Consider the following 22,412-nt stretch of genomic DNA (forward strand, 5'->3'; position numbering starts at 1 on the left):
CTGCTTCCTTCCCTCCCTCTCTCCCTGTGTGTCCTCTCACCATCAGTATACACTCCCAGGCCATCCATCGTATAGGCAGCACAGCTCGCCCCTGGATGCGGTAGTAGTCTCCAGCGTACAGGTTTCTGCTCATCCCAAAGTCGGCGATCTTGATGGGCCGCTCCCCGCCCCGGTCGCCCCCGCTCTCGCCCTTCTCACCCCCCACCAGGCAGTTTCTTGTGGCCAGGTCACGGTGCACGAAGTTCAGAGACGACAGAAACTTCATCCCTGAAGCTATCTGACTGGCCATAGCGATCAGAGCAGGGTAACTGTGGGAGGGGGGGAGGGAGGGAGGGAGGGAGGGAGGGAGGGAGGGAGGTAGGTAGGGAGGGAGGGAGGGAGGGAGGGAGGGAGGTAGGGAGGTAGGGAGGGAGGGAGGTAGGGAGGGAGGGAGGGAGGTATGTGTGGTGGAAGAAGAAGACAAGAGATAAGAGGCAGAAATACAATATTTCAGACGCAGGTAGAAAGGTGTGTGTTTGTGTGTGTATATGCATGTCTTTGTGAAAACGTGAGTGTGACTGCCTGTGTGTACTATGTGTGTGTGTGTTACCTGATGGTGGGGGTGTTGTGTGTGGGCCCAGTCTTGTCCAGCAGGACTCTGTGTGAGAGGTACTGGTTGAGGTCTCCACTCTCCATGTACTCTGTGACCATACAGAGAGGGTCGCTGCTCACACACACTCCCAACAGACGGATGATGTTAGGGTCCTTCAGACGAGACAGAATCTTCCCCTCCTTTAGGAAGTCATTCCTAGGAGGGAGAGAGAGAGAGAGAGAGAGAGAGAGAGAGAGAGAGAGAGAGAGGGGCGAGGGTTGGAGAGAGAGAGAGAGGGGCGAGAGTTGGAGAGAGAGAGAAAGGGGCGAGTGGTGGAGAGAGAGAGAGGGGCGAGAGGTGGAGAGAGAGAGAGGGGCGAGAGTTGGAGAGAGAGAGAGAGGGGCGAGAGGTGGAGAGAGAGAGATAGAGAGGGGCGAGAGGTGGAGAGAGAGAGAGGGGCGAGAGTTGGAGAGAGAGAGAGGGGCGAGAGTTGGAGAGAGAGAGAGAGGGGCGAGAGTTGGAGAGAGAGAGAGGGGCGAGAGGTGGAGAGAGAGAGAGGGGCGAGAGGTGGAGAGAGAGAGAGAGGGGCGAGAGGTGGAGAGAGAGAGGGGCGAGAGGTGGAGAGAGAGAGAGATCAACAATTGAAACGAAAAAAAGCAAAAAAAGTAGAGAAGAGATATGAGAGAGAGAGAGAGAGAGAAAGAAAGAGAGAGAGAGAGAGAGAGAGAGAGGTAGAAACAGAAAGAAATACAAAACTTTAGGACCAAAATTAGATGTTCTTAATAGCTCTTGGAATGGCAATTGTTCGCTAAATGATTTAGATGAACTATCCTGAGACAGACCTGGCGTTCTTGGAGGCGTCAGGGCGCAGTATCTTAACAGCCACCAGCAGAGGGCGTCCTTTCCTCACGTTGAAAGGGAACTCCAGGTTAGGCAGGTCCTGAGGACTCTCTATCTCACACAGGTGCACCTGAGGAAGGAACCAATAGGAAAAGTTACCTTCAGACAACCAACAACCACAACTAAAAGTCCAAGTATAGCCACTGTCTCAGATAATGCAAGTGTGAGTTGTCAAGCTAACACACACTTGCACACACACACACAGGCGTACCTCTCCAAACTGTCCTTCTCCCAATTTCTCCTTGAAGACCAGACAGTGTCGGGGCAGTTCAGGCAGGGGGGTGGAGTCTGCTGCAGTGGGGCTGGGGGAGGTCAGGGCTGGCACTGCATACGTGTTGTTACCACTGACAAGACAAATCACAGCAAATTGTATTGAAAGTGCATTTAAAATCACAACACACTTTAGAGTAGAAACACGAAAAAGGCAATAAAAGAACGTAAAAACAAAGAAAGATCACTGATTAAAGTCCAAGTTAAAAAGGTGGGTTTTTAATTGTGATTTAAAAACCTCAGTGGTGTCTGCCCCTCTTACCTGACGCCCTGCAGGCTAACGATGTCCGCCTCTGCATAGTGGGGCACGCTGGCGGGGAAGGGGGGAGACAGGGCCGGGTAGGGAGGAGCATCGGGGTACGGGGGAGGCTCCTCCTGCGTGGGGGGCAAGCCCTTCTCCAAGTCCATACCACAGGCTGGAGGGAGGGATGGAGGGAGGGAGAGGAGGAGGGAAGAGGTTGCGAAAGGAGGGATAGAGGAGTAGAGAGAGAGATGGAGGAGTTGAGAGAGAGGCCTTTGTCATGAGCATTTTGAGACAAATTATTTTATTATGTTAAAAGCATTAGACAAAATGGAGTGAATTGATGCAGTGAGTGAGTGACGGACAAAGGGTTCATAATCAAAGACATGCCCAGAGCCCTGATGTTGCTCTGTTATTCTAGACAGTATGATTCCAGCTCCATGGAGCTCCAGGGAGGGGGTGAATCCTGGTATTTTCCCCCAGTCAGAGGCTCTTACCCTGGGCCCCATTGTTGAGGCTCTTCTCCTGAGGGTGAGAGGAGCTGTCCCTGGCCATAGGGACGGTTAGGGGCCATGAGGAGCCTGAGCCATGCTGCCTCTGATCTGACAGGAGGAGGTCATAGGCTGGGTTGTTTAACAGCAAGGCTGCGGGGGGGGACACATGGAGCACATAGATATACGCATGGACGCACACACACATAGACACACACACACACCCACACACACAACAAGGCACACAACACGCAAAACACACAATAAGGCAAACAACATGCGATATACACGACAAGGCAAAACACACGATACACACAACACAGCACAAGTTAGCGAAACACAGCATACAATACAAGGGGAGGGATGCATTAAGATGGGGAGAACAGAACAGAACAGGTCAGCAAAGACCAGGCAAGGTTAACACAACTCAGGCAATGAACCTACGTAACAACCACAGGGGTAAAAAGTACATGTGGGAGGATAATATTTATGTTATTCAACATAATAATGTTTCTGTGATATTGTTATTCTTCTGTATAATGTGACACTGTTCTAATCTACAGTGGATAGTAAAGACAGCATAGTGGCCTCCTGCAGCGCGGTGCAACTAGGAATGCTCTCGCTCTCTTTTCCTCTCTCTCTCTCTTTTCTTTTCCTTCCCGTCAGTGAACAATAGGTCTCTTGTGCCCTGTGTGTGTGTGTGTGTGTGTGTGTGTGTGTGTGTGTGTGTGTGTGTGTGTGCGCGCGCCCTATTTGCCTGTCTGTGTCTATCGCAGGATCTGATGGTGTCATGTTTAGTTTTTGTGTTTTAAGATTTCTCCAGGATCTGTTGTATCCTTTTGTGTGTTTACTGTACTGTACCACATTTCTCTCCTTCAACTTTCCTATTAAAATCAACTGGCTAATTGATATAGCAGTTGCTATATTTTCTTTTCTTTCTTCCAATAATACAGTAATGTCTGTCTGTGTCTGTCTGTGTGTCTGTGTCGGTCTGTCTGTCTGCGACCATGTCTTACCGGTGCTGTCTCGTCCGGTGTGGTCTCGTGGTCGGAGCAGTGCGCTGGGCTCCTGGTACTCTCCCTCTCCGTCGCAGCGCTCCCTGTCCCTGTCGTCAGGGAAGGTGTGTATGCGCTGGTAGCGGCTGGAGTAGCTGTGTGTGTTGTTGATCACCACGTTGTCCGAGGGGACGGACAGATGGACACGCAACTCCTCACTGGACAGACTGCCCTGGGCCTGGAGAGGACAGGGAGAGGGTTAGCAAAACACACACACAAGTAAGCCAGCGGAAGCATACGTAACACTCACACACACACACACACACACACAGTCACACATATACACACAGTCACACATATACACGCTACTGGACAGACTAAATTGATCCTGAAAGGCCAACACGTACATTAAGTAAGAATGTAAAGGTACATGAGACAGATAGTGATAGCCATTTTGAAAGTCATGCTGAAAGTCTTTCCTCCTTCACCTTGCCCAGTATCTTCTTCCAGTATTGCCTCCACAGAATGCCAGCGATCACAGCCAATAGCAGCAGAATGATGCCCACCAGGCAGCCAATTAGGATGGCTGTGTTACTGCTGTCGTCCTTGGCGACAGGAAGGCCCGCCCTCGGGGTCACAGCATCGAAGTCGGCCCCTGAGAAGAACAGAAACGTAATGAAGTGTGTGTGTGTGTTTGTGTGAGTGTGTGTTTGTGTGTGTGTGTGCGTATGCGACAGTATATGTGGTATGTGAGAGAGTGAGTATTTCATCAGTAAATATGTAAGTGTTTATGTGCTTTATATGAGTAGCGTGTGAGGGTGTGTGTGCTGTAGGTGTGCCTGGGTGACTTTAGAACTACCCCTGTGTGCCTCCCTGTCCAGTGTGTGTCTATGTGTGTTTCCTGACCCAGTGTTAATGTGCTTTGCAGTCTGTGTATTAGCACTGTCTGCATAGTCAGTGGGAGCTGCTGAGAACGCATCTGTCTGTCACACCCAAATATTTTCATCAAGCTCACTGACTGTCTGGTGTGTGTGTTCATGTTTTGTGTGTGTGTGTGTACAGTATGTGTGCTCATGCCGGGGAGGTCTGTGAAAGCCTCAGGGCTGGTCTTGGGGACAGAATGTTTTAGCTGTGTTTCTGTTCCAGATGACTTTGCATGAGAGCAGCAGCTCTGATTATAAAGGAAATAGAATGTGCACACACACGCACAGTTTATGAGTTCAGCTCAAACATGCAAAACGGTGTTGTAAAGTGAGACCTCTCTCTCTCTCTCTCTCTCTCTCTCTCTCTCTCTCTCTCTCTCTCTCTCTCTCTCTCTCTCTCTCTCTCTCTCTCTCTCTCTCTCTCCCTCTCTCTCTCTCTCTCTCTCTCTCTCTCTCTCCCTCTCCCTCTCCCTCTCCCTCTCCCTCTCCCTCTCCATGCATGCACACATACTCAAACAAACACATCCAAAGCCACCCAACCACAGCCGTTAAGACAGACAAAGCACTACACACCACAGTCTCTAAAAAGGCCTGTTATTGTCTGGTTCCATGATCTGATGTTCCTTAGTTCCACAGTGGTTCCGTTGGTTCCGTCAACATGCAGTTAGGGAGATCACAGGAAGGAAACAGTGGTGTTGCTGTATGTGAATATGATGAGGTACCACAAAGCAACATGCTGTGTTAGTGTGTTTCACTCTTTGGCCCAGAGTCAAAACATTAACTCCACCTCCCTCCATCCTACCCTCCTGCCCTCTATCCCTCCATCCCTTCCTTCCTCACTCTTTCCTTTCCTTCTGAACCCCCTCATGGTGTCAGGACAGGTCTAAGCTGTCTTAAACAGACCCGTTATCAGGGGAAATGGCAATATAAGGAAGTAGCTCTTTTCCCTCTTTCCATCCCCCTGTCTCTCTCTGTCTCACCTGACAGTGTGCTGTTACCCGTGCTGTCCATCATGGAGTTGGTGGTGGGGGGTTCTGGAGGAACGAGGGATGGAAGGAGTGATCAGACAGAGGAGAAGAGAGAGGAGGAGAAGAGAGAGAGTTCCTCTCAAGGTACTGAAAAGCATGAGAGCATGTTGACATGTAGCATATGAGATGTCCACCTCCATGTGGACAATAAAGATGTCTTATTCTGCAGACGACCATGTTGCCAGAGAAAGCTGCAGTGTAGATGGCTGTTGTGTGAGGTTGGACTGAGGCCAGGGGCTTTAACACAGCATGATGGGTAGAGGAGGAGGCTTCTCACACATGGCTCTTTTCTACAGTGATATCCAGCACCTGTCCAAAGCCATTGGATGGTGTGGATACTTCTTATACTTGTTTTTGGCACTGCTTTAAATGACTTAGAACACAGCATGCCCACACTCATCACAAAAGGTGGGGTGAGGGGCAAGATGGAAAGGGAGAAGGAGAGGAGAGAGGAGAGGAGAGAGGGGAATGGAATAGGAATGGAGGAGGGGTGAAAATGGGCAAGAAGGTGGGAAGGGAGGGGAAAGGGTGAGGGATGAGAGGAGAATGGGATGAGATGGACAGGGGGGTGAGATGGACAGGGGGGTGAGATGGACAGGGGGATGAGAAGGACAGGGGGATGAGAAGGACAGGGGGATGAGAAGGACAGGGGGATGAGACGGACAGGGGGGTGAGATGGACAGGGGGATGAGAAAGACAGGGGGATGAGAAGGACAGGGGGGTGAGAAAGACAGGGGGGTGAGACGGACAGGGGGGTGAGAAGGACAGGGGGATGAGAAGGACAGGGGGGTGAGAAGGACAGGGGGGTGAGACGGACAGGGGGGTGAGACGGACAGGGGGGTGAGATGGACAGGGGGATGAGACGGACAGGGGGGTGAGACGGACAGGGGGGTGAGACGGACAGGGGGGTGAGACGGACAGGGGGATGAGACGGACAGGGGGGTGAGACGGACAGGGGGGTGAGACGGACAGGGGGGTGAGACGGACAGGGGGGTGAGACGGACAGGGGGGTGAGACGGACAGGGGGGTGAGACGGACAGGGGGGTGAGACGGACAGGGGGGTGAAGGAGAGGTGACTCACCAGAGGGAACGCTAGTGAAGTTGGAGGAGTTGTGGTTGAGGGAGGGGCTGACGGAGGAGGTGAAAACAGGAGGAGGAGGAGGAGGAGGAAGAGCAGAGCCTGTGTCCATGGGGTCGACACCCTCCCCATACGGCTCTGAGAGAGAGAGAGAGAGATAGACGGATAAACAAGTATAGTATTAAACAGTGTATAACGCATACATACAGTAGACTGCATATATCATCTAAATACAGCCCATAGAATAGGATGATCAACTTCCTAAGACAATCTGAGATAACCACAGAGTAGAAGGGGAGAGAGAGACTGAGAATCAGAGAGAAAAGGAGAGATAATGTTACAATTACAGAGATAATGAGAAAAGGAGAGTAGAGAAAGAGAATGAGAAAAGGAGAGAGAATAAAAAAGGAGTGAGATGAGAATGAAAGGCACTGAAAGAGAGCAATACACTGAACGTACCGGAGTAGAAGGAGATCTCAGAGATGAGCATCCATCGGTCTGCGAAGGCAAACTGGCAGCGTAAGATCTGGGCGGGGCGACCCCCCAGGGGCAGGGAGATGGGGCGTGAGGAGGGGTCCTTCAGGTCCTCCAGGGGTACAGCCAGGGAGAGGGGGGGCGAGGACCAGGGGAGTAACAGGCCAGGTTTAAACTGACACTCTACCTTACTGAAGACCCTCACACCCTGGGTGTGGCGGTTATTACTGTGGACCTGGATGGGGGAGAGGGGAGAGGGAGGGGAGGAAGAGAGATGGGTAGGGAGAGGGGCAGGAAGAGATAGGGAGAGGGGAGGAGGAAGAGAGAGGTAGGGGAGAAAGAGTTAATAAGATAAAAACTTCCAAAAGGACTAATTCGAGGTAAAACGGAGTTGGAGCACTCAACCAAAAATGTATTTATTTTTGCTCACTTTAATCCATTGTACAGGATGCGAACAGGTGACTGACGTTTCAACGTCAAGCTGACGTCTTCCTCAGAGTGACCTGACCATTGCACTTAGCTCTTATTTATAGCCTAGTGACCCATTGAGAGGCAACAATATAAAACAATTATCATGATAATATATTTCAAGGTAAATGGCAAATTACAGCACAAAATAATACTAATAATAAGATAAATAATGTATCTCATTAGTCAATAGGCCATGTCAAAATATACATAAGTGATATTTGGGTGTCTGTGAATCCGGAGACACAGAGACCCAAAAAATCAATGCAACAACATTATAGAAACGAGGACAGTGAAAAATCATCAAGCCACTTAGGATCCACAGTGTCTAAGCAGAATGCCTCTCTTTGTTTTAGTTTATGTATGATGTCACCTCATCTTGGTGAAATGTGGACCTGTTCTATGGCTACAAAGCGCAGGGAGGAAGGTGAGCCGTGGTTGGCTTCGATGCAGTGGCGTGCAATAGCATAGTCCATGTTTTCACTATGCTCCAACTTATTTTTACCTCAAATTAGTCCTTTTGGAAGTTTTTCTTGGTAAGCCCTTCTCATGATTTTTGTCATTGTAGTTGAGCACCCCTCCATTCCTTTGTTTGCTGAAGCGCGAAGGCCCACCTGATCTTGATTTTTTTTTTTTATTAACACTAAAAGCCTGCGGTTATAATGCATCGTTAGCCTTGTCATGACCATGTGCTACCTCTTTATAATAGGAACATTATATTGCACTGAGGTACTAGGTGGAAAATAACAACATTCTGCATAAATAAATGGTCAATGTGATAACTAATCTTTCCCATTCATTGTGGATTGAACCCTGAAGATGTTTTGAGGCTGAACTATCTTTGGAGGTTGGAGGGGGAGAGGGGGGCATTCAATTAAAACATGAAATTAAAAACAGGATTTAAATCCTGTTGACTCTTGATTATTTTGGCAACATTGTTGTGAGCCTGCTATAAATGCTAATGAGTGAAAGTGGAAAGTGATGAGTGACAAAGTATGAGAGGGAAGAGAAGAGAGAACAAAAAGAGAGAACAACAAGAAGAAGAGAAAGGAAAGAGAAGAGGGGTGAGGTGAGGTGCAGATAAGAGAGGGGGAAAAGAAGATACATTTTACAGCCCACCAGAGGGAAAATGCGTCTATAGCCTATCACTGCTACATAGTGAGGAGAGAGAGAGAAAGAGAGACAGAGAGAGGGAGGGGGATAGGGAGGGGTGGGGGGAATTTAACGAGCAAGGAAGGGAGAGGTCAAACTGTAGATCTAGAAAATAGGAGATCTAGAGGGAGAGTGAGAGGGGGGCCAAGAAGAGAGAGGGGGGGGGGGGGGAGGAAGAGGGGGAGAGGGAGAGAGAGGGGGGCCAGGAAGAGAGGGAGAGAGAGAGAGAGAGAGAGGGGGGGGGGGGGGACAGGAAGAGAGGAGAGAGAGGGAATATAGATAAATAGAAAGGATAGAGGGTGAGGTAGATAGGAGTCCTAGGGGGAAAAGAATAGAGGGAGAGGGGGGGAATACAGAGAGGAAAAGAAGGGTAAGAGGGAGAGCGATAGGGTGAGGGAGATAGGGATCTAGAAGGGGGAAATATTCCCTCTACTGGGGAAGGAAGGGCTGGTATAAAGACTCCACTCACAGGGTAGTCATTAACCTGACACTTGCTGTAGGGCCAACCTCTCTAACTGAAACCACATGTGGACCTGTGTAGTACAAACACACACACACACACACACACACACCCCTAACACACACACACACACACACACATATGCCCTCATGCACACTCCTGGAACATTGAGGTTAACATGTAACTGATTGTAATCTGGAGGGAGTCTAATAAGTCAACAAAGCAAAGCCTGCTAGGTAATCTGACCTGCACAAGCCTGGCTAGAAAACAGAAATAACAAGAACATAATGTATAATGTAAGTCTTACTTTTGCATTCTTCTAGCACGTTTCAGCTCACTTAGTGAATGCACTTATTTCTGTGTTGGATGAGAGCATCCTACTAACTGACTGAAATTTTAATGAAAGAACATGGAACAAGGAGAACAGACCCTTTCAGGCCGTCATTGTGTCATGTAGTAACCAAAAAAGTGTTAAACAAATCAAAATATATTTTATATTTGAGATTCTTCAAATAGCCACCCTTTTCCTTGATGACAGCTTTGCACACTCTTGGCATTCTCTCAACCAGCTTCACCTGGAATGCTTTCCAACAGTCTTGAAGGAGTTCCCACATATGCTGAGCACTTGTTGGCTTCTTTTCCTTCATTCTGCCGTCCGACTCATCCCAAACCATCTCAATTGGGTTGAGGTCGGGGGATTGTGGAGGCCAGGTCATCTGATGCAGCACTCCATCCCTCTCCTTCTTGGTCGAATAGCCCTTACACAGCCTGGAGGTATGTTGGGTCATTGTCCTGTTGAAAAACAAATGATAGTCCCACTAAGCCCAAACCAGATGGGATGGCGTATCGCTGCAGAATGCTGTGGTAGCCATGCTGGTTAAGTGTGCCTTGAATTCTAAATAAATCACAGACAGTGTCACCAGCAAAGCACCCCTACACCATAACACCTCCTCCTCCATGCTTTACGGTGGGAACTACACATGCGGAGATCATCCGTTCACCCACACCGCGTCTCACAAAGACACGGCGGTTGGAACCAAAAATCTCCAATTTGGACTCCAGACCAAAGGACACATTTCCACCGGTCTAATGTCCATTGCTCGTGTTTCTTGGCCCAAGCAGGTCTCTTCTTCTTATTGGTGTCCTTTAGTAGTGGTTTCTTTGCAGCAATTCGACCATGAAGGCCTGATTCACACAATCCCCTCTGAACAGTTAATGTTGGGATGTGTCTGTGACTTGAACTGTGTGAAACATTTATTTGGGCTGCAATTTCTGAGGCTGGTAACTCTAATGAACTTATCCTCTGCAGCAGAGGTAACTCTGGGTCTTCCATTCCTGTGGCGGTCCTCATGAGAGTGTCACGACTTCCTCCGAAGCTGCCTCCTCTCCTTGTTCGGGCAGGCTTCGGCGGTCGTCGTCACCCGAGTCTAATGGGCAGGTGGAACGGGTGAATCAGGATGTGGGTAGGTTCCTGCGGTCCTACTGCCAGGACCGGCCGGGGGAGTGGTCGGTGTTCTTGCCATGGGCCGAATATGTCCAGAACTCCCTCCGCCACTCCTCCACTAACCTAACGCCATTTCAATGTGTTTTAGGTTATCAGCCGGTTCTGGCACCATGGCATCAGAGCCAGACCGAGGCTCCTGTGGTGGATGACTGGTTTCGGCGTGTGGAGGAGACGTGGAACGCTGCTCATGTCCACCTCCAACGCGCTGTGCGTCGCCAGAAGGCCAACGCTGACCGCCACCGCAGTGAGACCCCGGTCTTTGTACACGGTGACCGTGTCTGGCTCTCGACCCGGAATCTGCCCCTCCGCCTGCCCTGCCAGAAGCTGAGCCCGCGGTTTGAGGGGCCGTTCAAAGTCCTGAGGAGAATAAACAAGGTTACCTATAGGTTACTAGTCCCTCCAGAGTACCGTATTAAACCCTCGTTTCATGTGTCTTTCCTCAGGCCGGAGGGGGCTGGTCCACTCCTGGAGGTGCGGGAGGTCCCTCCGCCCCCTCTGGACATTGAGGGGGTCCCGGCATACTCCGTCCGTTCCATCCTGGATTCGAGGCGTCGGGTGGGGGGGATTTCAGTACCTCATGGATTGAGAGCGGTACGGTCCGGAGGAGCGGTGCTGGGTCCCGGTGAGGGATATCCTTGATCCCTCCCTGTTGCGGGGTTTTCCACAGTTGCCATCCGGCTCGCCTCCTGGCCGTCCCCGAGGCCGGTGTCGGCGCGCTGCTGGAGCTGCACGTCACGGGAGTGGGGTACTGTCACGACTTCCTCCGAAGCTGCCTCCTCTCCTTGTTCGAGCAGGCTTCGGCGGTCGTCGTCACCGGCCTTCTAGCCACTGCCGCTCCTCATCTCATCATTGTCTTTGTGTGTGATTGTTTATTGTGGAGGATAGCGAAGCTCGGTGGAGCTCCGTGTATTTTGTATCGCCGGGATATTTTCCTGTGTGCCTTGTATTTTCCAGTGCGCACTGGAGTGTTTTTGACGCATTACTGTGTAACTCTGTATTTGCGGAATAAAGCCTGTTATTCTGTGATTTACCCTCCTGCGCCTGACTCCTTCGACATCACCTCATCACAGAGAGCCAGTTTCATCATAGCGCTTGATGGTCTTTTTGCGAATGCGCTTGAAGAAACTTTCAAAGTTCTTGAGTTCCTCTGTAGCTCAATTGGTAGAGCATGGCGCTTGTAACGCCAGGGTAGTGGGTTCGATCCCCGGGACCACCCATACGTAAAAATGTATGCGCACATGACTGTAAGTCGCTTTGGATAAAAGCGTCTGCTAAATGGCATATTATTGAAATGTTCCGTATTGATGGACTGTCATTTATCTTTGCTTATTTCAGCTGTTCTTTCCATAATATGGACTTAGTCTTTTACCAAATAGGGCTATCTTCTGTATACCACCCCATACCTTGACACAACACAACTGATTGTCTCAAACTCATTAACATGGAAAGAAATTCCACAAATTAACTTTTAAGAAGGCACACCTGTTAATTGAAATGCATTCCAGGTGACTACCTCATGAAGCTGATTGAGAGAATGCCAAGTGTGCAAAGCTGTCATCAAGGCAAAGGGTGGCTATTTGAAGAATCTCAAATATAAAATATATTTTGATTCGTTTAACACTTTTTTGGTTACTACATGATTCCATATGTGTTATTTCATAGTTTTGATGTCTTCACTATTATTCTACAATGTAGAAAATAGTAAAAATAAAGAAAAACGCTTGAATGAGTAGGTGTTCGAAAACCTTTGACCGGTAGTGTACAATGTAAAAAATAGTAAAACAATTTTAAAAAAACTTGAATGAGTAGGTGTGTCCAAACTTTTGACTGGTAGTGTACAGTGGGGGAAAAAAGTATTTAGTCAGCCACCAATTGTGCAAGTTCTCCCACTTAAAAAGATGAGAGAGGCCTGTAATTTTCATCATAGGTACACGTCAACTATGACAGACAAAATGAGAAAAAAAAATCCAGAAAATCACATTGTAGGATTTTTAATGAATTTATTTGCAAATTATGGTGGAAAATAAGTATTTGGTCAATAACAAAAGTTTCTCAATACTTTGTTATATACCCTTTGTTGACAATGACACAGGTCAAACGTTTTCTGTAAGTCTTCACAAGGTTTTCACACACTGTTGCTGGTATTTTGGCCCATTCCTCCATGCAGATCTCCTCTAGAGCAGTTTTGGGGCTGTCGCTGGGCAACACAGACTTTCAACTCCCTCCAAAGATTTTCTATGGGGTTGAGATCTGGAGACTGGCTAGGCCACTCCAGGACCTTGAAATGCTTCTTACGAAGCCACTCCTTCGTTGCCCGGGCGGTGTGTTTGGGATCATTGTCATGCTGAAAGACCCAGCCACGTTTCATCTTCAATGCCCTTGCTGATGGAAGGAGGTTTTCACTCAAAATCTCACGATACATGGCCCCATTTATTCTTTCCTTTACACGGATCAGTCGTCCTGGTCCCTTTGCAGAAAAACAGCCCCAAAGCATGATGTTTCCACCCCCATGCTTCACAGTAGGTATGGTGTTCAATGTACACCAGAGGGTGGAGAGGAGGATCTGATGGTTCACTGTATCAAAGGCAGCAGACAGCTCTCCGCACTGCTAAAGCTAACTCTCTCTCCTCTGCTCTTGTCCTTCTAGACCTGTCTGCTGCCTTTGATACAGTGAACCATTAGATCCTCCTCTCCACCCTCTCCGAGCTGGGCATCTCCGGCGCGGCTCACTCCTGGATTGCGTCCTACCTGACCGGTCGCTCCTACCAAGTGGCGTGGCGAGAAGCTGTCTCCGCACCACGTGCTCTCACCACTGGTGTCCCCAAGGGCTCAGTTCTAGGCCCTTTCCTTTTCTCCCTATACACCTAGTCACTTGGCTCTGTCATATCCTCACATGGCCTCTCCTATCATTGCTACGCTGACGATACACAACTAATCTTCTCCTTTCCCCCTTCTGATAACCAGGTGGCGAATCGCATCTCTGCATGTCTGGCCGACATATCAGTATGGATGACGGATCACCACCTCAAGCTGAACCCTGGCAAGACGGAGCTGCTCTTCCTCCCGGGGAAGGACTGCCCGTTCCATGATCTCGCCATCACGGTTGACAACTCCGTTGTGTCCTCCTCCCAGAGTGCGAAGAGCCTTGGCGTGACCCTGGACAACACCCTGTCATTCTCCGCCAACATCAAGGCGGTGACCCGATCCTGCAGGTTCATGCTCTACAACATTCGGAGAGTACGACCCTGCCTTACACAGGAAGCGGCACAGGTCCTAATCCAGGCACTTGTCATCTCCCGTCTGGATTACTGCAACTCGCTGTTGGCTGGGCTCCCTGCCTGTGCCATTAAACCCCTACAACTCATCCAGAATGCCGCAGCCCGTCTGGTGTTCAACCTTCCCAAGTTCTCTCACCCCAATGGTGGAACAAGCTCCCTCACGACGCCAGGACAGCGGAGTCACTCACCACCTTCCGGAGACATTTGAAACCCCACCTCTTTAAGGAACACCTGGGATAGGATAAAGTAATCCTTCTACCCCCTCCCCCCCCCCAAAAAAAAAAAAAAAAAAAAGTATAATTGTAAAGTGGTTATCCCACTGGCTATAGGGTGAATGCACCAATTTGTAGTCGCTCTGGATAAGAGTGTCTGCTAAATGACGTAAATGTGCCCTTGAGCAAGGCACTTAACCCTAATTGCTCCTGTAAGTCGCTCTGGATAAGAGCGTCTGCTAAATGACTAAAATGTAAATGTAAATGTGTTCTTTGGATGCAACTCAGCATTCTTTGTCCTCCAAACACGACGAGTTGAGTTTTTACCAAAAAGTTATATTTTGGTTTCATCTGACCATATGACATTCTCCCAATCCTCTTCTGGATCATCCAAATGCACTCTAGCAAACTTCAGACGGGCCTGGACATGTACTGGCTTAAGCAGGGGGACACGTCTGGCACTGCAGGATTTGAGTCCCTGGCGGCGTAGTGTGTTACTGATGGTAGGCTTTGTTACTTTGGTCCCAGCTCTCTGCAGGTCATTCACTAGGTCCCCCCGTGTGGTTCTGGGATTTTTGCTCACCGTTCTTGTGATCATTTTGACCCCACGGGGTGAGATCTTGCGTGGAGCCCCAGATCGAGGGAGATTATCAGTGGTCTTGTATGTCTTCCATTTCATAATAATTGCTCCCACAGTTGATTTCTTCAAACCAAGCTGCTTACCTATTGCAGATTCAGTCTTCCCAGCCTGGTGCAGGTCTACAATTTTGTTTCTGGTGTCCTTTGACAGCTCTTTGGTCTTGGCCATAGTGGAGTTTGGAGTGTGACTGTTTGAGGTTGTGGACAGGTGTCTTTTATACTGATAACAAGTTCAAACAGGTGCCATTAATACAGGTAACGAGTGGAGGACAGAGGAGCCTCTTAAAGAAGAAGTTACAGGTCTGTGAGAGACAGAAATCTTGCTTGTTTGTAGGTGACCAAATACTTATTTTCCACCATAATTTGCAAATAAATTCATTAAAAATTCTACAATGTGATTTTCTGGAGAAGAAAATGCTCAATTTGTCTGTCATAGTTGACGTGTACCTATTATGTATATTGCAGGCCTCTCTCATCTTTTTAAGTGGGAGAACTTGCACAATTGGTGGCTGACTAAATACTTTTTTCCCCCATATATATCTATATATATATAAGTATTTGCCTCCTTTCTGATTTTCTCTATTTTTGCATATTTTTGATACTGAATGTTATCAGATCTTCAACCAAAACCTAATTTTAGATAAAGGGAACCTGAGTTTACAAATAGCAAAAAAAAGTATACTTATTTAATTTATTTAATTAACAAAGTTATGCAACACCCAATTCCCCTGTGTGAAAAAGTAATTGCCCCCTTACACTCAATAACTGGTTGTGCCACCTTTAACTGCAATGACTTGCTTCCTGTAGTTGTTGATCAGTCTCTCACATCGCTGTGGAGGAATTTTGGCCCACTCTTGCATTCAGAACTGCTTTAACTCAGCGACATTTGTGGGTTTTCCAGCATGAACTGCTCATTTCAAGTCCTGCCACAACATCTCAATTGGGATTAGGTCTGGACTTTGACTAGGCCATTCCAAATCTTCAAATGTGTTGCTTTTTAACCATTTTCATGTAAACTTGATTGTGTGTTTTGGATCATTGTCTTGCTGCATGACCCAGCTGCGCTTCAGCTTCAACTCACAGATGGATGACCTGACATTCTGCTGTAGAATTATCTGATACAGAGCAGAATTCATGGTTTGTTCTATTAAGGCAAGTGTTCCAGGTCCTGAGGCAGCAAAGCATCGACAAACCATCACACTACCACCATAACACTTGACCGTTGGTATGAGGTTCTTACTGCGGAATGCAGTGTTTGGTTTTCACCAGACATAATGGGACCCATCTTGTCCAAAAAGTTGACTAAAATTTGCCAAAAAGCACCTGGAAGCACCTGGATGATCATCAAGACTCTTGGAAGAATGTTATATGAACAATATGAGAGAGAGAGAGAGAGAGAGAGAGAGAGAGAGAGAGAGAGAGAGAGAGAGAGAGAGAGAGAGAGAGAGAGAGAGAGAGAGAGAGAGAGAGAGAGAGAGAGAGAGAGAGAGAGAGAGAGAGAGAGAGAGAGAGAGAGAGAGAGAGAGAGAGAGAGAGAGAGAGAGAGAGAGAGAGAGAGAGAGAGAGAGCTAGGTAACGGAACACGTTCCTCTCCTGGGAGTGCGTCCTAGAACCAGGTTAGAGAACACATACTTGTCTGGTTCATGTTCCTGCAGTTATGTATGTGAACTGTGTTCCTTTCAGGTGTATGTTTGCTGAGATAAGACAAGGGAACGCATTGAAAAAAGGCAGGAAAAACTGGATTATCTCAGGAAAAACATCAGGAATACATCAGGAACAGGACTGAGGAAAGACTATAGGAGAAGGTATTGAAACGATGAAAGCAGGTTCACACTGAGCACATGTGACAGACGTGACAGAGTCTGGAGACGCCGTGGAGAACGTTCTGCTGCCTGCAACATCCTTCAGCATGACCGGTTTGGCGGTGGGTCAGTCATGGTGTGGGGTGGCATTTCTTTGGGGGGCCGCACAGCCCTCCATGTGCTCGCCAGAGGTAGCCTGACTGCCATTAGGTACTGAGATGAGATCCTCAGACCCCTTGTGAGACCATATGCTGGTGCGGTTGGCCCTGGGTTCCTCCTAATGCAAGACAATGCTAGACCTCATGTGGCTGGAGTGTGTCAGCAGTTCCTGCAAGAGGAAGGCATTGATGCTATGGACTGGCCCGCCCGTTCCCCAGACCTGAATCCAATTGAACACATCTGGGACATCATGTCTCGCTCCATCCACCAACGCCACGTTGCACCACAGACTGTCCAGGAGTTGGCGGATGCTTTAGTCCAGGTCTGGGAGGAGATCCCTCAGGAGACCATCCGCCACCTCATCAGGAGCATGCCCAGGCGTTGTAGGGAGGTCATACAGGCACGTGGAGGCCACACACACTACTGAGCCTCATTTTGACTTGTTTTAAGGACATTACATCAAAGTTGGATCAGCCTGTAGTGTGGTTTTCCACTTTAATTTTGAGGGTGACTCCAAATCCAGACTTCCATGGGTTGATACATTTGATTTCCATTGATAATTTTTGTGTGATTTTGTTGTCAGCACATTCAACTATGTAAAGAAAAAAGTATTTAATAAGATTATTTCATTCATTCAGATCTAGGATGTGTTGTTTAAGTGTTCCCTTTATTTTTTTGAGCAGTGTATATAGAAAAACAAAAACACAGGAAAACGTGTAAGGAAAAGAAAGCTTTAGGAAAGCGATAGAAAGTTTTAGATAACTTAGGTGCGGCATTCCGAGAGGATCGGGAAAACTCAGGGAAAGTTCAAGAATTCCCATTGTTAACGGCATAGCATAGGGGAACTAATGAAAAACACTGAAAAGTTAAAAACAGATTACTCATCGTTTGTAGACTGGAAAGTCAAACTGGTCAATAACGTTTCTTCATTTATCTCTTTTATTCTTCCTGCTTGTTTTAAAAACAAATCTCCTTCATTTTATTGTTTTAAAGTGTATTGTGATTTTAAATACACTGTCATAAAAAAAAAATGATTTAATAATATTTGTTTTTATAGTGGGCAAATCTCCAATCCCAGCCCTAACCAACATTCCAGACTGACTCCATTCCAGAAGAGAAAACAACAGGACATTAAACTGGGTTGCTTCACATCCAAAATCTTCCAACATAACATCACAACATTTTATCATAAAGAAACCATCAAACCAAAACCACACATACAGCCAGTGATGCAACCCAATGGCACCCAGAGACCAGACTACAGACAAACAATGATAAACGACAGGAAAATGAAAAGCTAATTGGATGGTGGGACTGAGAGGGTAATTTAAGACAAATGTGCTACTGGCTAGTCACACAATGATAAAGAGATATAAAGTGATAGGACAACAGTATGTTATTATATGTTGTGAAATATTGGTCAACATTATTGTGTTATGAATCATTTGAAGGTTTTATAGAGATGTATTGGACTGTGTGAGCTAGTGATTTTTTTGGGGGGGGTACTTTTGAACTTAAACAAAGACAGACAGAGACACACGTAGACATAAGGGGCACACACTCACACACACACATCCTCCCTCCCCTTACACACACACACATCCTCTTACCTGCATGGTGTGGAAGCTGCGTGTCTTTTCGAAGTGGAACTCGATGTCAACGCTGCCCTGCCCCAGAGCCTCTCTGCTCCAGCCCAGGTAGTCATACCCCGGCCACACCCTCAGCTCCTTGGTCTCTGTGAAGTCATCCCCTCCTAACACACCGTCAACCAGCTGGCCCAGGCCTCCAAACTGAACCCTTATACACATACATACAGTACACACACACATTATTACACAGTTATACATACTGTATACTGTACACATGCCAAGGCTTACACAGTCATACATTGTACATGTGACACGCAGAGACATGCACACACCCACATGCAGACATACACACACGCACACGCACAGACACACACACACACCCCTATGTCTCAGCTTTCTCACACACACATCTGCTGTATATAGGTCTGGGTTGCGTCAAAACCGTTAGCTCACCCGCTACAAAAACAGTTCTGCCCCATTAAAAAGGCATATGTGAATATAACCTCCCTACTTCCCCCCCATCCCTGGACAATACAGTCCGGAAACAGAGTACAACTCCCTTAGCAAATAAAGTCTGACTCCAGATCATTTAATTCTTATTCGATTAGGTGGACAGAGAAAATAAACATTGGGTAGAGGAGTTGTTTCGTGTGTATGTATTATAGACTAAAGTCATTTGGCTGACTGCGGCTCACTGAGGCCCTGGTCACTACTAACAGATGGGATAAATCCAGGAGCAGAGCAGCACTGGAGTGGGTCTACAGACGATGGAGGCCATGTTTTAGCTAGCTACTGGTTCCTTTATTTATTAATCCATATTTTACCAGGTACAGTACCTTGCAAAAGTATTCATCCCCCTTGATGTTTTTCCTATTTTGTTGCATTACAACCTGTAATTTAAATGGATTTTTATTTGGATTTCATGTAAATGGACATACACAAAATAGTCCAAATTGGTGAAGTGAAATGAAAAAGATAACTTGTTTCAAAAAAGTCTAAAAAATAAATAACGGAAAAGTGGTGCGTGCATATGTATTCACCCCCTTTGCTATGAAGCCCCTAAATAAGATCTGGTGCAACCAATTACCTAAGTCACATAATTAGTTAAATAAAGTCCACCTGTGTGCTATCTAAGTGTCACATGATCTGTCACATGATCTCAGTATATATACACCTGTTCTGAAAGGCCCCAGAGTCTGCAACACCACTAAGCAAGGGGTACCACCAAGCAAGCGGCATCATGAAGACTAAGGAGCTCTCCAAACAGGTCAGGGACAAAGTTGTGGAGAAGTACAGATCAGTTGGGTTATAAAAATATATCCAAAACTTTGACCATCCCACGGAGCACCATTAAATCCATTATTAAAAGATGGAAAGAATATGGCACCACAACAAACCTGGCAAGAGAGGGCCGCCCACCAAAACTCACGGACCAGGCAAGGAGGGCATTAATAAGAGAGGCAACAAAGAGACCAAAGATAACCCTGAAGGAGCTGAAAAGCTCCAGCGGAGATTGGAGTATATGTCCATAGGAAAAAAATAAGCAAACACGTTTGGTGTTCGCCAAAAGGCATGTGGGAGACTCCCCAAACATATGGAAGAAGGTACTCTGGTCAGATGAGACTAAAATTGAGCTTTTTGGCCATCAAGGAAAACACTATGTCTGGCACAAACCCAACACCTCTCATCAACCCGAGAACCCCATCCCCACAGTGAAGCATGGTGGTGGCAGCATCATGCTGTGGGGATGTATTTCATCGGCAGGGACTGGGAAACCAGTCAGAATTGAAGGAATGATGGATGGCGCTAAATACTTGGAAATTCTTGAGGGAAACATGTTTCAGTCTTCCAGAGATTTGAGACTGGGACGGAGGTTTGCCTTCCAGCAGGACAATGACCCTAAGCATACTGCTAAAGCAACACTTGAGTGCTTTAAGGGGAAACATTTAAATGTATTGGAATGACCTAGTCAAAGCCCAGACCTCAATCCAATTGAGAATCTGTGGTATGACTTAAAGATTGCTGTACACCAGCGGAACTTGGAGGAGCTGGAGCAGTTTTGCCTTGAAGAATGGACAAACATCTCAGTGGCTAGATGTGCAAAGCTTATAGCGACATACCCCAAGAGACTTGCAGCTGTAATTGCTGCAAAAGGTGGCTCTACAAAGTATTGCCTTTGGGGGGTGGGGGGGTGGTGAATAGTTATGCACGCTCAAGTTTTCTGTATTTTTAATCTTATTTCTTGTTTGTTTCACAACAAAAAATATTTTGCATCTTCAAAGTGGTAGGCATGTTGTGTAAATCAAATGATACAAACCCCAAAAAATCAATTTTAATTCCAGGTTGTAAGGCAACAAAATAGGAAAAATGCCAAGGGGGTGAATACTTTCGCAAGCCACTGTAGGTTGACTGAGAACACATTCTCTTTTACAGTGACAACCTGGGGAAAAGTTGCATTTGTGTGGTACCCAACTAAAGCCAACAGAGGATGAACCAGACCAGTCTCAAGTAGCCAGCCAATACCCACAGAGCTGAGAGAGAGAGATGCTTACCCTGCCTCTATGCTGCCATCGTAGGTGGAATCGTTGAGGTACACAGGTGAGCCAGACAGGTGCATCACATGACCCACTGGAGCTGTGTACACCAACAGGCCATCTGAGAGAGAGACAGAGAGAGAGAGAGAGAGAGAGGAGAGAGAGAGAGAGAGAGAGAGAGAGAGAGAGAGAGAGAGAGAGAGAGAGAGAGAGAGAGAGAGAGAGAGAGAGAGAGAGAGAGAGAGAGAGAGAGAGAGAGAGAGAGAGAGAGAGAGAGAGAGAGAGAGAGAGAGAGAGAGAGAGAGAGAGAGAGAGAGAGAGAGAGAGAGAGAGAGAGAGAGAGAGAGAGAGAGAGAGAGAGAGAAGAGAGAGAGAGAGAGAGAGAGAGAGAGAGAGAGAGAGAGAAGAAGAGAGAGAAAGAAGAAAGAAAGAAAGAAAGAAAGAAAGAAAGAAAGGGAGAGAGATAGAGGGGGGAGAGGAGGTATATAGAGAGAGACTACATTAATAATATGCACTTTAATAAGATACAATATACAGTTGAAGTCTGAAGTTTACATACACCTTAGCCAAATACATTTAAACTCAGTTTTTCACAATTCCTGACATTTAATCCTAGTAAAAATTCCCTGTTTTAGGTCAGTTAGGATCACCACTTTATTTTAAGAATGTGAAATGTCAGAATAATAGTAGAGAGAATGATTTATTTCAGCTTTTATTTCTTTCATCACATTCCCAGTGGGTCAGACGTTTACATACACTCAGTTAGTATTTGGTAGCATTGCCTTTAAATTGTTTAACTTGGGTCAAACATTTCGGGTAGCCTTCCACAAGCTTCCCACAATAAGATGGGTGAATTTTGGCCCATTCCTCCTGACAGAGCTGGTGTATCTGAGTCAGGTTTGTAGGCCTCCTTGCTCGCACACGCCTTTTCAGTTCTGCCCACACATTTTCTATAGGATTGAGGTCAGGTATTGTGATGGCCACTCCAATACCTTGACTTTGTTGTCCTTAAGCCATTTTGCCACAACTTTGGAAGTATGCTTGGGGTCGTTGTCCATTTGGAAGACCCATTTGCAACCAAGCTTTAACTTCCTGACTGATGTTTTGAGCTTCAATATATCCACATAATTTTCCTTCCTCATGATGCCAACTATTTTGTGAAGTGCACCAGTCCCTCCTGCAGCAAAGCACCCCCACAGCATGATGCTGCCACCCCCGTGCTTCACGGTTGGGATGGTGTTCTTCGGTTTGTAAGGACCCCTTTTTTCCTCCAAACATAACAATGGTCATTATGGCCAAACAGTTCTATTTTTGTTTCATCAGACATTTCTCCAAAAAGTACAATCTTTGTCCCCATGTGCAGTTGCAAACCGTAGTCTGTCTTTTTTATGGCGGTTTTGGAGCAGTGGCTTCTTCCTTGCTGAGCGGCCTTTCAGGTTATGTCGATATAGGATTTGTATTACTGTGGATATAGATAATTCTGTACCTATTTCCTCCAGCATCTTCACAAGGTCCTTTGCTGTTGTTCTGGGATTGATTTGCACTTTTCGCACCAAAGTACGTTAATCTCTAGGAGACAGAACGCATCTCCTTCCTGAGCGGTATGACGGCCGCGTGGTCCCATGGTGTTTATACTTGCGTACT

General features: G+C 47.0%; 1 protein-coding gene across 1 annotated transcript in view; it reads right to left on the reverse strand.

The window, feature by feature from the left end:
- Positions 1-40: 40 nt before the first annotated feature.
- The window catches only part of LOC311121945 (epithelial discoidin domain-containing receptor 1-like), a gene marked incomplete at its 3' end in the record, with an annotated part of 31,784 nt that continues 9,412 nt past the window's right edge, over positions 41-22,412 (reverse strand). Inside the window, exons 6-18 of the mRNA XM_084196374.1 lie at positions 20,787-20,889; positions 18,256-18,442; positions 6,957-7,206; positions 6,501-6,635; positions 5,372-5,425; positions 3,957-4,123; positions 3,490-3,706; positions 2,480-2,626; positions 2,004-2,157; positions 1,683-1,815; positions 1,414-1,541; positions 590-787; positions 41-308 (exon numbers count right to left, since the gene is read on the reverse strand). Of these exons, the coding sequence (XP_084052500.1) occupies positions 41-308; positions 590-787; positions 1,414-1,541; positions 1,683-1,815; positions 2,004-2,157; positions 2,480-2,626; positions 3,490-3,706; positions 3,957-4,123; positions 5,372-5,425; positions 6,501-6,635; positions 6,957-7,206; positions 18,256-18,442; positions 20,787-20,889 (2,141 nt within the window). The remainder of the gene's footprint in view (positions 309-589; positions 788-1,413; positions 1,542-1,682; positions 1,816-2,003; positions 2,158-2,479; positions 2,627-3,489; positions 3,707-3,956; positions 4,124-5,371; positions 5,426-6,500; positions 6,636-6,956; positions 7,207-18,255; positions 18,443-20,786; positions 20,890-22,412) is intronic.

This window comes from Coregonus lavaretus (assembly GCF_964263955.1).
Source record: "Coregonus lavaretus genome assembly, contig: HAP1_SCAFFOLD_4436, whole genome shotgun sequence".
Classification (NCBI taxonomy): Eukaryota; Metazoa; Chordata; class Actinopteri; order Salmoniformes; family Salmonidae; genus Coregonus; species Coregonus lavaretus.